The 15,693-nt window shown below is 38.5% G+C and overlaps 1 protein-coding gene across 3 annotated transcripts in view; it reads right to left on the bottom strand.

Moving 5' to 3' along the window:
- dhx15 (DEAH (Asp-Glu-Ala-His) box helicase 15) overlaps positions 1 to 15,693 on the bottom strand; it is a 123,524-nt gene that overhangs the window by 9,159 nt on the left and 98,672 nt on the right. For 2 of the 3 annotated variants that reach the window (XM_072252952.1, XM_072252953.1), the window contains exons 10-12: positions 15,205 to 15,396; positions 13,815 to 13,937; positions 6,233 to 6,423 (exon numbers count right to left, since the gene is read on the bottom strand). In XM_072252952.1, coding sequence (XP_072109053.1) covers positions 6,233 to 6,423; positions 13,815 to 13,937; positions 15,205 to 15,396 — 506 coding nt within the window. The other variant, XM_072252954.1, reaches the window with a different exon arrangement.

Here is a 15,693-nt window from a genome sequence, read left to right as displayed (position 1 = left end):
GCATGTGACAACATTCTTTCAAAAATTAACAAGATGAAAATATCTTAACAATATGACCAGGAAATAAGTAGTAATCTTTCCAAAGTGGACAGCAAAGGAAAAGATTAAGTACAAAAGAGAAAAATCGAGGGCTTGAAATGGAAACCCATATTAGGATTCATTAGGGTGACAAGGTACCACAGTGGTTAGTACAACTTTTTTTTAAAACAGTACAGGTGATCCAGGTTCAATTCCCACCGCTGCATGGAAGGAATGTGTAAGTTCTCCCTGTGACCACGTGCATTTCCTCCAGGTGCTCTGGTTCCCCACCCCCACAGTCAAGATATACTGGTCGGTAGATTAATTGGTCATTGTAAATTGTCTCACGATTAGGCTAGGATTAAATTGAGGGATTGCTGGGTGGCACAACTGGAAGGACCAGAAGGGCGTATTCTGTGCAGTGTCTCAATAAAAAATAATAAATCACATTCATCACAATGCATGTGTCAGTCATTATATCACATTCATTCTATTTATAGGGGGTTTATCTTGGACACAAAAGGTATCTTTCTTAAAGCAAATAATTATTGAGCCTTACTAATCAACATACTGCATCACTGAAATGTGTTGTGAAGACCATTTAATATCCACCGTCCTAATGCTTTTGATATTTTCCCACTGCTTTCAATTGGGTTGTTTGAGTTGACCTTGGTGAAACCTCATCACTTTACATAGACATGCACAGGTGTTTCAGAAAACCTTGTGATGTTAGAAATACAATAATTTACTTAAACTTGAAGTACTCACTTGGCACTAAGTATAAACAACAAGGTTATATTTGATCTAATGGTTCAAAAAAGCATTCAGAATAATGCTTACATATCTGCCAAGAGTTTCAAAAAGACCACATGAACATATTAGTTCACTGCAAAGCACCAGCATTCCATTAAAATATCAATATCTACTGTTCCTATGAAAAGCATGACTCATATCATATAATAAATCTATTTCAAGGCTTTTTGATTTTCATGGCAGGTTTTTAAGATGTGATGTCATAGACTGATCAATTTGTTTCCACCATATATTCTATCATATGCCTTGAGTTTTTCAAAGCACACAAAAAATTACTTATGTATGAGCAAGACCTTTAATAATACAATTACCCTATTCAAATTAGTTTTAATTTATGTTGATGGTCAAATAATTCTTGTGGAAAAGCACTTTCCATCTTCAGACAATAACTACCTGATTATATCTGTCCGCATTTAATCTGCATACTCAACAGGTATTTAGAGCAAGATCGTATTGTTACAAATTTTAGATCAGTATTTGATAACCCACTTCATCTCCATGCATTGATTTCAAATAAATCATTTTCCAAAAATGCATGAAAGCGTTTTGCTGAAGCCTCAAGAAGCCTATTTATATGTCTTGTGGTTCTGAATATGAAAAATAATACCACTGCTTTCTCTCCACCCCAAAAATTAGCACCAATATTCAACAGCAATGACTACACTGATACCAAACCATACAGAACTCATGGTAAAATAATCGCTTAAGCTTTACCTATCTCAAAACATTCCCATTAACATCAGATAATTGGGGAAAGCTATTATAGTTTGTGCATTAAATTTGGTTTATGGGACACAAATACTGTGAAACTACACCATGGGTCATTCTGTCAGATGTCAACATTTAAGGGATCACACACACCAATGAGGAAAGTTGTCATTTCCAAGCAAATGTACACAGAAACTAAGCTAGAAAAATAAAAAGCTCCTTCACTTCTGGTAAGTAGGAATAGCTAATTTTCATTTTAAGGAAAAGCTAGCTTTAAAAAAAAACAAATTCAGTTACAGAAAACAAGGAGCTGAGAAACACCAAACACAAAAGAAATAGGCAAGATAGTGTATTTTCTGGCTTGCTACATAGAATGCCACACAACAAAGACACAGCACTCTTCATAATGCAAGTTATAATGGTGCTGAAAGATTAATTCTCACTCAAATGACCCAAGTATTTCCAGTATCTTGCTTTATTTCATAATTTCGGCACCTGCAGTCTTTTGCTTAAGGAATTATCCAGTGGAACCTTGAAACAGATCCAAGAGACCAAATTGAGTGATTGCCTCAAATGATGGCACTAAATGGCTGCCTTGAGCTCATCTGCAGAAACAGCTTGAATTCCTCTCTTTAAATGTCTTTTTTTTTCCCCTGGTTCAAGGCAGCTGGGATTCTATCTAGGTCCCTGATCTGCAATGGCACTCAAAACTGTGGTTTTTCCATAGTGGGTGAGTTCTCTCTGCTGGAGCTCGCCAGCCAGCTGTTTTCCAACATTCTCCAGCTGCAGGGGTGGAGAGTGGGAGACTGACTGTGTCATGTCAAACTGTTGGTTAACAATAGTTTTTGCTGACTGCAGATCACTGTCTCTCTGGGTGCCTTGCTATTGTTTGTGGGTGGTGAGCAATGATGCTTTTTGCTGAAATGGGTGGGGGGGAGGGAGGAGGGAGGTTGGTGCTTTCCTGCTGTTTGAGCAGGGAATGGGAGAGAGGCTTTGGGGTTCTAACATTTTTTCTGTTCATTCCTCTGGGGTTTTTCCATGGATGTCTGCAGGTTGTATACATTCTCTAAAAAAAGAACCATTTCATTAAGAAAAGCTCAAAGGTGTGTCTTTAAGATTATTTCCATGTAAAGAAAGAACAAGCTTTCAGTCTAGTCAAGAAGATCAATAATGATAAGCAATTTTTAACTAGATCATGGACTTAAGTTGTACATCCTTATTTCCGCAATGGTTGTCACATGATTGCAACTTTACCAATATGCAATACTCTGGTTACACAAATGGTTTTCTGTAATGCACTATTTTAGGAACCAACCCCCCCCCCCCCCACCCCCGGCTATCACAATACGAGGATCATTAACAAAACACTATCATAAAGATGACAATAGAAAAAAGGGAAGGGAAGTCCGTGTGAATAAAAGGTTGGAAACATTTTCAGCTGCAGACCAATCTAATGGGTTATCATAGCTGCACAAGTTTAAATTTCACTACCAGCTTATCAAAACACCTAATCTGATTTCTATTGCTGAAATACAAGCTTGCTCACAACTTCAATTTATATACCCATTCAAAGCTCTTGGCTGGTAGATGAATTTAGAATTGATAACCATCAAACTAGAACATGGCTAATAAAATATATTTTTTGAAATAGAGGGGCACGTTATTGAAGTCATTAAACCACAGGTATAACTTGTCAGAGTGCAAACATACTCACTCAGTGGACATGAAAATACATATCAACCATAATCTCACTGAATTCTGAAACAAGTTTATTGGAGTGTATAACACATTCCTGTTACTGTCCAATATCTAACAAAGGACTTGAGACTGACTTCAAAAATACATTTCTCACTGTTTTATTTCACACCTGAGGTTTTTGCACTGATCTTTTTTTTGTACAATTAGCCCTGCTAATTCAAATCATAAAAATACAGAAAAACATATAGAAGAAATAGAAGGCAGTTGGTCCTTCAAGCTTGCCCTACCATTCAATACAACCGTGGTTAATCCTATGTCTCAGTACTATATTCCCACTCTCTCCCCATTCTCATTAATATTGTTTGTGACTGGAACAGCACGTTCAGTAACTTGCTCTGAACAACATTCTGTGGATGACAGTTCACAACCCCCTTTACCTCATATGGCGGTTCAAAGTAAATTTACTATCAAAATACATAGTGCCTACAAAAAAGTATTCATCCTCCTTGGAAGTTTTCATATTTAATTTGTGTTTTTTTAAAACACTGATCAACAGAAGACTTTCATGTCAAAATGAAAACAAATCTTGACAAAATGATTTAAATTAATTACACATGTAACACACACAATAATTGATTGCCCCTTTAGTATGATACACCAAATCATCATTGGTGCAGCCAACTGGTTTAAGAAGTCACACAATTAGTTAAATGGAGATAACCTGTGTGCAGTCAAGGTGTTTCAAATGATTCTAGTAAAAATATACTTGTATCTGGAAGGTCCAATTGCTGGTGAGTCAGTATCCTGACAAAAACTACACCAAGGTGACAAGAGAACACTCCAAGCAACTCCACAAACAAGTTATTGAAAAGCACAAGCTAGGAGACAGATACAAGAACAATTCCAAGTCACTGAATATTTCTTGGAGTACAGGGAAGTCAGTCAGGACATGCAAAGAATATAGCACAGGTGTAAATCTGCTGAGAGCAGGCCATCCTCAAAAACTGAGTGACCGTGCAAGAAGGGGACTAGTGAGGGAGGCCACCAAGAGACCTACGACAACTCTGGAGGAGTTGCAAGCTTCAGTGGCTGAGATGGGAGAGTGGAAAAAGGAAAGCAACAGTTGAAAAAGGAAAGCAACAGTTGAAAAAAAATCTCACTTCGAATTTGGCTGGAGTTTGCCAGAAGGCATGTGGGAACTCTGAAGTCAGCTGGAAGGTGGTTCTATGGTCTAATAAAACCAAAATTGAGCTTTTTGGCCATCAGACCAAATGCTATGCTTTGCATAAGCCAAGCACAGCACACCACATCATCAAATACACACCATCTCTACCGTGAAGCATATTGGTGGCTGCATGTTGGCGATGTTTCACAACAGCAGGTCCTGGAAGGCTTGTGAAGGTAGAGGGTAAAATTAATGTTTGCAAAATACAGGGAAACCGTGGAGGAAAACATGATACAGTCTGCAAGAGAACTGTGACTTGGGAGAAAATTTGTTTTCCAGCAAGACAATGACCTGCAGCATAAAGCCAAAGCTACAGAGGAATGGCTTAAGAACAACAAAGGTAATGTCCTGGAGTGGCCAAGTCAGAGTCCAGACCTCAATCCAATTGAGAATGAGGCTGGGCTTGAAAAGGGCTGTTTGCTCACGATCCCCATGCAAGCTGACAGTGCTTGAGCAGTTTTGTACAGAATGGGGGGAAAATTGCAGTGTCCAGATGTGCAAAGCTGATAGAGACCTATCCACAAAGACTTAATGCTGTAATTGCTGCCAAAGGTGCATCTACTAACTACTGACTTGAAGGGGGTGAGTAATTATGCAATCAATTATTTTATGTTTCAAAATTGTAATAAATTTAGACCAATTTGTAGAAACATGTTTTCACTCTAACATGGAAGTCATTTCTGTTGATCAGTGTTAAAAAAGCCAAATTAAACCCATTGTGACTCAATGTTGCAAAACAATAAAACAAAAACTTCCAAGGGACGTGAACACTTTTTATAGGCACCATGTGTCACCATATACAGCCCAGTAATTCCAAGAAACACAACAGAATCAATGGAAGACTGCACCCAACTGGATGGACAACCAACCAATGTGCAAGAGGCAACAGACTACAAATACAAAAAAATAAACAAGCAAGCAATAAACATTGAGAACCTGAAATGATGATCAATACTCCCAAAGCCAGGGAAAACCACGCTGTATTAAGTTTGTTGAGCTTTGTCAGAAGTTTGAGTTTCAAAGAGATGAAGGAGCCCCAAAATTGAGTTCAGCTTTCCAATATAGTAAGCACAAGCAGGCAGTCACAACTAATAACTGATTTTCTCCCAACAACGATATGATGATGCCACATTTCCTGCCTTTAGAGTTAAGCAGTTGGCAAACATAATGTTCCCTCTCCCCAACTCCCAACTACTACTTGATTCGGGCATTTGGGACCGGGTTCAAGAAACAGCTTCACTTGAGAGATGGGAATCTTTCACCCACAAAATCTCAATCTCACAAGCCTGTGATACTGTTATTGAATACATGAGGCAGTGACCTACAGAATTTTTAGACTCCAAAAGAATAATGGAATTTTAGAAGGCACAAACAATGATCAGCCAAATCCTTAGCAAACATCTAGTAGTAAGTAGGATGCAATGGCTAGATGGCTCACTCCTGCTTCTCCTGCACTTGCTTGAACAGTTCTACCATTCTCCTTTACATTCCATTTCATCCATATCATTTTAACTTTATTCTACCTCTGACTGATTTGTCACATATCACTTCCAGTTCCTCTGAGGTCTCATCCCTGCCTTTTTTTAATCTTTCTGCTTTACTCCTTTACTTGTAACCTCTTAAAAGTGCTTTCTAAGAACCTGCAATGAGAACAATCATAATACAGACAACTGGTACATGTTTTAACATGTACAGTCAGATTTAAAATGAATGACAGAGAATTTGTCTATTTCACACAAACATCACAATCAGCAATATATTTAAGCATACCTGCATAAAGTAGCCAGAAACCAGTGCTTTTCTAATGTTTATATAATAATCCCGACTCGTGAATTCTGTACTCCTCCGAGGCAGGTTGAATCTATCCATGATTCGTGACAGCTGTTGACGTACATTGTCAGCAGACATCAAGGATCTGTAGTTAATAAAGTTGTCATAGCACCACTGAACCGACTCATGATCTAAAAATAAAAAATAGTGTATGATTAATAAAAATGCGATTTTATTTCAAACAGACCTCTTTAAGGCATAAAAACAGATCTACTGAGATCTCCCCAGCAAGTTCATAAGTTTGAAACAGCGCTACCCAGATCTCAGTTCTGAAAATGATTTGTTGTTGTGAAAAAGAGTCAATTGGAATGAAAGGAATCAATTCATGGGTATCTGATCCCGTTGCCTTCAGGCTCTTCTTCTGATCAGTTTTCAGAAAGGCTCATTTACCAAACACAAAATACCCACCCAGTTAGAACAATATGAGCAAATATAAGCCATGGCATTAAATGGCAAAACTGGACACACATACACACAGTCACAACTATTAGTGTATAAGAAACATACTAATCAAATTTATGTAGTCTGGTAGCAACACTCTTGACCATCAGAAATGGTGAAACTTAACAGGTTCCCTGTTCTTCAGAAACATTTCAAATTATAAACCAGGAGAAAGAACATGACCGCCATATTAATCCAATATTGTTGTAAGTATATTGTACAGGTATTTCTTTCACTGACTTCACCGACATTTTTAAAAAATATACGGACCACAACATTGGACTAAATATGGCCGTCATGTTTTTTTCTCCTGGTTTATAAAAACTCGGTCACAATTCTAGTTATTTGACTCTTTGCAGTGGATAGTCATTTTGATATCTTACTTTGTATTATTGAAAATCAATATTTGGTAAGTGGACTCAGTTCACTAAAATGTTCCAGTGACATCAAGAATAATGCTCACATATATCAATATGCTCCTTACAGACTTCAATTTGTACTTGGGATCTTTCCCATACACTGTTCAGTCAGGAAAAAAAAAATGCACCTACATCAGAAGCAGAGGCAGCTCTCCTTGTATACTAATGTTTCACTCAATTCTCTGCAACATCACTACGGGGGATCATAATGAACGCAGAATTATGCATTACTGGAACTAATCCATTCAAAGCGCAAGGTCATAATCAGAAAAGCTTTGTATCTGAAAATTAACTGAAATTTCCAAGAAGCAAAGATGGCAGGGAAAATTGTTGAACAGCAACATGCTGCAGAAAAGGAAAGACAACAAATTTTGATCTACCAACTATTCTGACGATAATTTGCCCCCTGCCAGCTCCTCTTCTCTCAACAACGACAATTCATATAGCCATACTATTCTAAATCAGATGACATGAGTCATTTCTCATGTGTAAACAAGAGAATCAAGAGGCTATGAGTCTATTCTGAACTTGGTTTTTGGCTTCCTAAAAGGTACCCAACTGTTCTACGGAGCTGGAATCTACAACTATTCGGAGCACGATGCAGCCGTCAAGAGGTATATCCCTCCAATAGGATCAATAACACAGCAAAACATTCCTGACTGGTACGGGCAAGTATGACACAGTAACTCACATCAGGAAACCAAAAGGTCTCAACAGATCCCATCCACTTAAAAATTTGCTCAAAAGGACAGGGAATTACTGCCATATCCTTTTACAGTCCATCCCCAGTACAGACAAGCTGTAAGCTGCCGATAGGGTTCAAATTTCATCCTCAACTATTTCATGGCCACTTCAATGGAAAGCATATTGTTTTATTCCATTCCTGCATACATACATTGGGGGCATAAACAGCATAAATATTAAAGGTCTAAACGAAGAACATAACTCTGACAGCATAATTTCCAAATAGTTAGCACTAAAAAGAACAAGTGATCCCTGAATAATTCAAATTCTAATGGACCATGAAATACAAGCGAATGCAGCATAATGCTAAATAAAATAAGTTAAACCATGGATAATTTCAAATATCTTCAAGTATGCAGGAAGTCATAAAAAGGTCAACTTAGAACAACGTTGTGCATTTTCCATCAGCCTGTTTTTTAATGGATATATTTCAGGCAATGGTCGAGTCAAGACAGCATAAAGGTTAGTAGAGTTCTAGGCAACAGAATACAGATCAGTTACGTGTATGGGCTGAGAAATGGCAGGTGGAGTTTAATCCAGCCAAGTCTGGGGTATTGCACTTTGAGAGGTGTAATGAAAGAGGAAAGTACGTAGTACCTGGCAGAACCCTCATCAGCACTGACATTTAGAGGGAACTTAGGGTCCAAGCTCAAGTAGACACAGTGGTAAAAAAGGAATTGAGTATAAGAGTAAGGAATTCATATTGTACCTATATATAAAATTGGTTAGGCTCCACTATGTCCTGTTTTGGTTCTCTAATTACGAGGATAAGGAAGCTTTGAAGATATACCATATCAGATCAACTACAGTGTGATGAGTGCGCAATCGGATGATTGATCGTGGGGTGAATAGATGAGCCCTCCTACGTGCAGGCTGTACTCGCCTTTTGAATGTGCATGTTTTTCATCTCAGTGGGCACGGTTTGTTGCTCCCACGCTGCCAGTTGCCCAACATGTTCCGTTACTAACATGACTCAGTAAAAAGGTTTAATTATGCTAATCTGTTGTAGTTCTTCGTCCATGCATATGTAACAGGAAAAGGCACAGAAAGAAGGATGCTGCCTGAATTGGAAGTTACAAGCTTGAAGGTGATTGGACAAATGTGGGTTGTTTTCTTTGGAACACTGAACTCTGAGAGGAGACCTAATTAAGAAGTTTATAAAATTATGAGGGGCACAGATACAGTAGACAAGCACATTCTCCACCCCCCCCCCCATGGTAGAAATGTCTAATACTGGAAGACATGCATTTCAGGTGTGAGGGGACAGCTTAGGAAGATACATGTAAGCACTTCTTTTTTTAAACTATTCAGCAGATGTAGGTGCCTGAAACAGGCTGCCAGGGGTAGTGCTGTATAAAAGGCTTTAAAAATAGACATTTGAGTATACAGGAATGGAGAAAGGAGGATTATGCACAGGCAGAGAAGATTTAGTTTACTTTGGCATTGTGTGGGCTGAAGGGCCTGGTCTTTTGTTGTACTGAATCATGGACTACCTACTGGAAAAAATTATGTGTATTCAAGTTCTGGACAGATCTGTGTCTAGATCCACTTTAGATAAGCTTTTAAATTTTATATCTGAACAGATGTCAACCAAGAAATAATTTATGCTTCACCTACTCTCTAACAGATAACAGAAGTATCTGTTCATGATCAAACAATATCATGGAAAAAACTAAAATAAAGCAAAATATTCAACTGTCTAACAGTAAAACAACGCGTGCATTCTTGAAAATATAAAATGCCCAACAGGCCAAATGCCTTTGGTTTCTAAAATTTAAGTGCATCCAGTTTTTTTTCTGAAAAACTGCATGAAAATACACAAACAACAGGAATTCTGCAGATGCTGGAAATTCAAGCAACACACATCAAAGTTGCTGGTGAATGCAGCAGGCCAGGCAGCATCTCTAGGAAGTGGTACAGTCGACCTTTCAGGCCGAGACCCTTCGTCAGGACTAACTGAAGGAAGAGCTAGTAAGAGATTTGAAAGTGGGAGGGGGAGGGGAGATCCAAAATGATAAGACAAGACAGGAGGGGGAGGGATGGAGCCAAGAGCTGGACAGGTGATTGGCAAAGGGGATATGAGAGGATCATGGGACAGGAGCTCCGGGGAGAAAGACAAGGGGGGGGGGGGAACCAGAGGATGGGCAGGGGGCGTAGTCAGAGGGACAGAGGGAGAAAAAGGAGAGTGAGAGAAAGAGTGTGTGTATAAAAATAAATAACGGATGGGGTACGAGGGGGAGGTGGGGCATTAGTGGAAATTAGAGAAGTCAATGTTCATGCCATCAGGTTGGAGGCTACCCAGACGGAATATAAGATGTTGTTCCTCCAACCTGAGTGTGGCTTCATCTTTACAGTAGAGGAGGCTGTGGATAGACATGAAAATACACAGCAACATTTCCTTTCTATATTTGAAGAAAGCAGCAGTTCAGTTTAAAATAAACCATTTATGCTAAGGAACAAAGGGCTTCTGTGATTATTCTCTCTATGAACGCTTGCAGGTTGTTTATGTAGCAAACAACTGCTTTTTCTGATTGATGAATGAAATTGGGGGGTAAAGCGGATGACAGCAGCAATTATTACTGACCTTATTCTAACTGTATGGCTGATTAGGTCTTCGCAGAAGGCAGTTAAATAGCAACTTTACTGCTGTGGATCTAGAGCCAAACTTAGGCTGTATTGGATAACATGGCAGAACTGGTGTGCATTAAAATTAAAGCTTTATTTCTTTCAATTAATATAATTTAATCCTACATGCATTATTTTGCTCCCTATTATCACTCTGTACCCCCTTTTTAAATGAAAGACATTCATCTGAAGTGTAAGTGTTTCTGAATCTGCTGATCCTACATGACCTATTGAGTATCTGACAGCAATTCCAGTATTTTACTCCTTTATTAAACATTTCAGGGACATGCCCAGCATAAAGCTTCTGGGAAACTCATTGATCCAGGGCAGCCTCTCATCCTACATGGACAGTATAACATAAAATTACTCAAGTTTTCGAAATAATCTGTACTACATTATCAATGGTGCAATTTAAGACTCTGATCGAAAGATCAAACATTTTTTGAAGCAATAGATTCCTTTTCAAAGCAATATTGTAGTAAGTTACATGGCATTCATATTATTGATAGGCAATAAATCAACTCAAAGTAAAAATGCCATCCATAATTTCACTTATGAAATAGAAATAACTGTACCTATTAGATTTTACCAAAATGGGGAATTTTAGGATTACTTTACAATGAACAGCTTTACATTTAAGCATCATCCTACAGGCATCTGTCTTAGACTTCAACTTCTCACTATGCTTATTAATCATTTGGACGATGGGATTGCAAGTCACAAATTCAAGTTTACCAATGACACAATGATAGATGGCATTGTAAACAGAGTAGTTGAAAAGTATGGAAATACAAAGATATTAATACATTAAACAGATGAACAAAGTGTGAGCAAATAAGCAAGATGCAAAAATGTCTAATGTGACCCAAAATAACATCACGATGATTAAGTACAAAAAAAAGAGACAGAGGTGCTCCAGACTACATGCACACAAAAATGATGACAATCCAGCATGCTCGGGGCTTTGACACTGCTGAACTCATCAATGACTAAGTGCTATTCCAATCACTATACTTTTATAGATGTTATAAGCTTATACAGTTTAAGAGGCTACACAACACTATTATGCGCATTGGTCGTGCATGCAGCCTGGTACAGTCATTCCGATCTATTCTTACTTTCTTCTTCTTACTTTTTAATTTACGTTATTTTTTGTATTTTTTTTTCTCACGGTAACATGTCGAAGCTGCACCTTCTCTAACATGCTGGTAGAGAGTTTATTTGGGTTTTCTTTAGTGCTGGAAATGGTTACAACCCGACACGCGGGACAGAAGCAAGGTCGCATTGTGTATTCCACGGACCAGCAAATGCCGGCCGGTTTAGCGAGCAGAGCAGCGGACACCCCTGCTGAAATCCGGAGGAAAACACAGAGGATGCAGAAGGGGATCACAAAGCCGAGGAAAGAGGACCGGATCGAGACAACAGAGACTTTTGGAAAAGAGGAGTTCGGTGGGTAATCCCTTTCCACCTGACCAGAAGTGCATTGAGAGCAGTAAGCGTAAAGGAGTTGGGTGCTTACTGTTCTGGCTAACAACGGATGGTGCAATCTGGGGCATATTACAATCGAGGAACATGTTTGCAGACTGGATATTGAACTTTTTACTGTTGGACTTTGGCCACATTCCACCGTGATACAACACTTGGCAGCACGGGAGGTTGTTCCTGCCTGTGGTCATCGAACGTGCAGCTCCTCCTGTGGAGGGTCAGACACCCTGAGCCATATAGACTGGTCCTGGACTTATTTTCCATCTGGCATAGTTTGCATTTTGTTGTTTGATTGTTGGGGATTTTTTGTATTGCTATACCTACGCTCTATTCTTGGTTGGTGCAGCTGTAACGAAACCAAATTTCCCTTGGGATTAATAAAGTATATCTATCTATAAGTTATCCCATAAATTCAGCGAGATTGAAGCAGTGCAGACACTGGTGAACCGAGTGTGGCACATATCACCTGGTGGGCCAGCTGCTAAAAGAATGGAGATTCACAAACAGTTGTACAATGGATTACCAGAGTATTACTAAACATAAGAGTAATGACTGCTGCCCTGTTTATCCAGAAACCACAGCTGGAGAATAGAGTTTAATTCTGAACACTATTGCAAGGCTAGTAGAGACTTGGAAGGAGGATATTGAGATTTATCAGGTCAGTACAAGTTTACAGCATGCATTACAGAGCAAGTTATTTTACATTGGGTATAATTAAATGAGACAAGATTAATTGATGATATCAATTAATCCTGTCTTATGAAACGAATAGGAATAAACTGGTAGAATTTAAAATACAGTTTGAGGACGAACACCCTGGGTCTGAAACATACATTTTTATATTAAATGAAGAAAATGAACAAAACGAGGGTATAATTGGCAGAAGTGGACTGGGAAAGATCAGACTGGTAGAAGAGCAGTGGAGGTCACATTTGAGATGATACAGTCTAACTGTGATAAGAGGAAGTACTAGTTCATCCTGGGTCAACAAAACTTGCGTGGATATTTGTGTTGATGTCATAAACTCGATAAAGCTGCAAGCTTGAATTAATTAGATTTGTGAGATTTACCCTACCCTAATTAGTTGACCAGGGATTTACCCATCATCTAAACGTAGGTCTTTGACAGCAACACCAGAAAACAATATTAGCCACAGCCTATAGATTGATCTCGCCACCATCCCTGCAATACATATGGGGCTTTTTGTTTTGCCATTTCTTTGCTACTTTTGCTGTCATTTGTCGCAATCCTGTGGCCAACCCTTCCGTTACCTGTTTCTTTATTTCACCATCTATGTTTATGTGACCCTGTACCAGTAAATTGGTTGGAAGGTAAAGATGTTCTACAAACAGAGCAGAGAACAGATGGAATACAATTTGAAATAGACATGGTAACTGGAGAAAGGGTGTTTCCTGGAGAAAATCACAAGTGCTAATGCTCAATTTTCCATCTATCTAAATGAACGTACTAAAATTAAGCCACAAACCCATGATTTGTATGGACCAGTACCACATACCAAGCTTTAAAAAAAAATCACTTTCTGCGCATTAATGCCCTGGTTATTATTTAAAACTACTCCTGTTAGAAACTGGAACACAAGAAGGATAACTATTCCGCTACTTGTAGTTTCATTGACTATAGTCTTAAGAATGCAAAATGCCCTCATATGATCTGTGCAGAGAATGTAACTGCTTAATAACCTATTAGTTAACCAGTCTGAGGTGCGAAGAGCTTTGAAAATTCATTAAAATGGCTGTTTAGCAAATATTTAACTATGGAATTGAAAAATAGAAGTATAGTTTACTCACTCTGCTTGAATGCATGGTAAACGTTGAGCAGGGTCAGGTGATCTCCATCTATATGTGCGAACCGCATCTTGGCTTCGTCAGCTGCTTTCTTAGCTTCCGTTGGGCGAACAAAACACTGTGGGACTAAACAATGTTGGTATGGGCCCAACACAGACGCCCATATGGATGAGTCACTCATTCACAGACACAGGAACAAGGCCTAGCTAGGTCAGTTCAGAGAGCATTGGGCAGGGCATGATGGGATATGGTCACCAACTGCATCTTGGATTGTCTACTACCTTGGCTTGGTACCAAACATCAACACCTACTCACATCTGCAAGACAAGAGTGTTTCAGAAGCTACACAATTACCAATTTTTAGTGAAAAAAGGCGGTGCACAGGGAAATACAGAACTATAATAATGTATTAAATGAATGCCTTCTGTAAGCATTTTCCTAACCTGCCAAAAAAGTGATAAGTAGCTGTCAAACATTTAGTATTTGAAGTGTGTGATGCTGTTAACAGATGACTTGAATCTCATCCTTGCCTACAAGTTAAAAACCAAGAACAAAGGAAGCAAGGGTGAAATTCTGCCCTGCCCAGCTGCTCTGAATCTGATTTAATCTATAGTACCCTACTGACAGAGTTCAAGTCTGTTGCCTTGCTAAATATTACTTACAAAATGTAATCAGGCTATTATTGGTTTTGTACAAGCCTTGAACAGCATAGAATCAGTATTAATGGAATACAAAACCAGAACTGTGAAATAAGTGACCAATGTTCAAGTCAAAATGAACAATGTAGTGTTGTCCACATCCAAAGGGATTCCCTAAAATGACCACAAATCATGTTATTCTTGATGTGTAATTCAACAGATATTTTCAATCTAATGCTTTAACGGAAGCTTTTGATAGCCATATCCCAATTGTATCTTAAAGTATGTGGTCTGCCTAAATCATAGGGGAAGATTAAGTGTAGAATTTCTGTATTATTAAAATTCTAAGACAGTTTTTGTTTTGCTCATGAAACATGAACTAGGCTGAGCAGTCTCAATATTCATCAATACCTCTCCTACATTAAGCTCTTATAGGCTTCTCCTAGTCATCTGTTTAAATAGAACTGGTTTTCAGCCAGGGTAAAACATTAAAAAAAACAAAAAATACCTAAAGCTAAGCACCAAATCTGAAAACTGTAATCATGATTAATATGCTGTGCTTATAAATTCTCAAAGTACCTATCAAAATTTCATCAGTACTTAGCACAAACATTCAAATGCACAATTATCATTCTGTTTTTAAACAGGCATCCCAAACATAATCTTGCAAAGATCAACTCCATGAGAAATTCTCCCTAATAATTTGTTTAATTTAACTGCAAGGCATGTTTTGACAATTTCATCCCCGCTATTACCTGACAACATTGCAGTGATGGAGAGAATCTCATTTGAACAGTTGTGTTCACAGCTGGCAATAACCATCTTGGCCAACTGTGGATCTAATGGGAATTCTGCCATCATGGACCCAAGCTCAGTGAGATCACCATCGTCATTCAGTGCAGCCAGATAATTCAAAAGCTCCAAGGCCCTCATCAGTGTCTCAGGTGCTGAAAAGTAATTTGTAACAACGAGTCATGAACAAAACCTCTGATGACAAAATCACTCAAGTGCATACTTGTCACCCTCATTCTGTCCAAGTCTTTCAACATGAACCTCAAAGTAGTCATAGTTCACTCCAAAAAAACTTTTTGAGCAAATGACATCTGTGCGCTGATCTGTACTCCAAATCATTGATGATGATTGAAACTATACAGCTCAACTGACTGCAGCTACCATTTCATGTGGCACTAACCTTAAGAATGAATAATTAACTCAAAGATCAACTAGCATGGGAGACTGGAAGA

Source organism: Mobula birostris, chromosome 3 (assembly GCF_030028105.1).
Source record: "Mobula birostris isolate sMobBir1 chromosome 3, sMobBir1.hap1, whole genome shotgun sequence".
Classification (NCBI taxonomy): domain Eukaryota; kingdom Metazoa; phylum Chordata; class Chondrichthyes; order Myliobatiformes; family Myliobatidae; genus Mobula; species Mobula birostris.
This window is presented reverse-complemented; position numbering and strand designations above follow the sequence as displayed.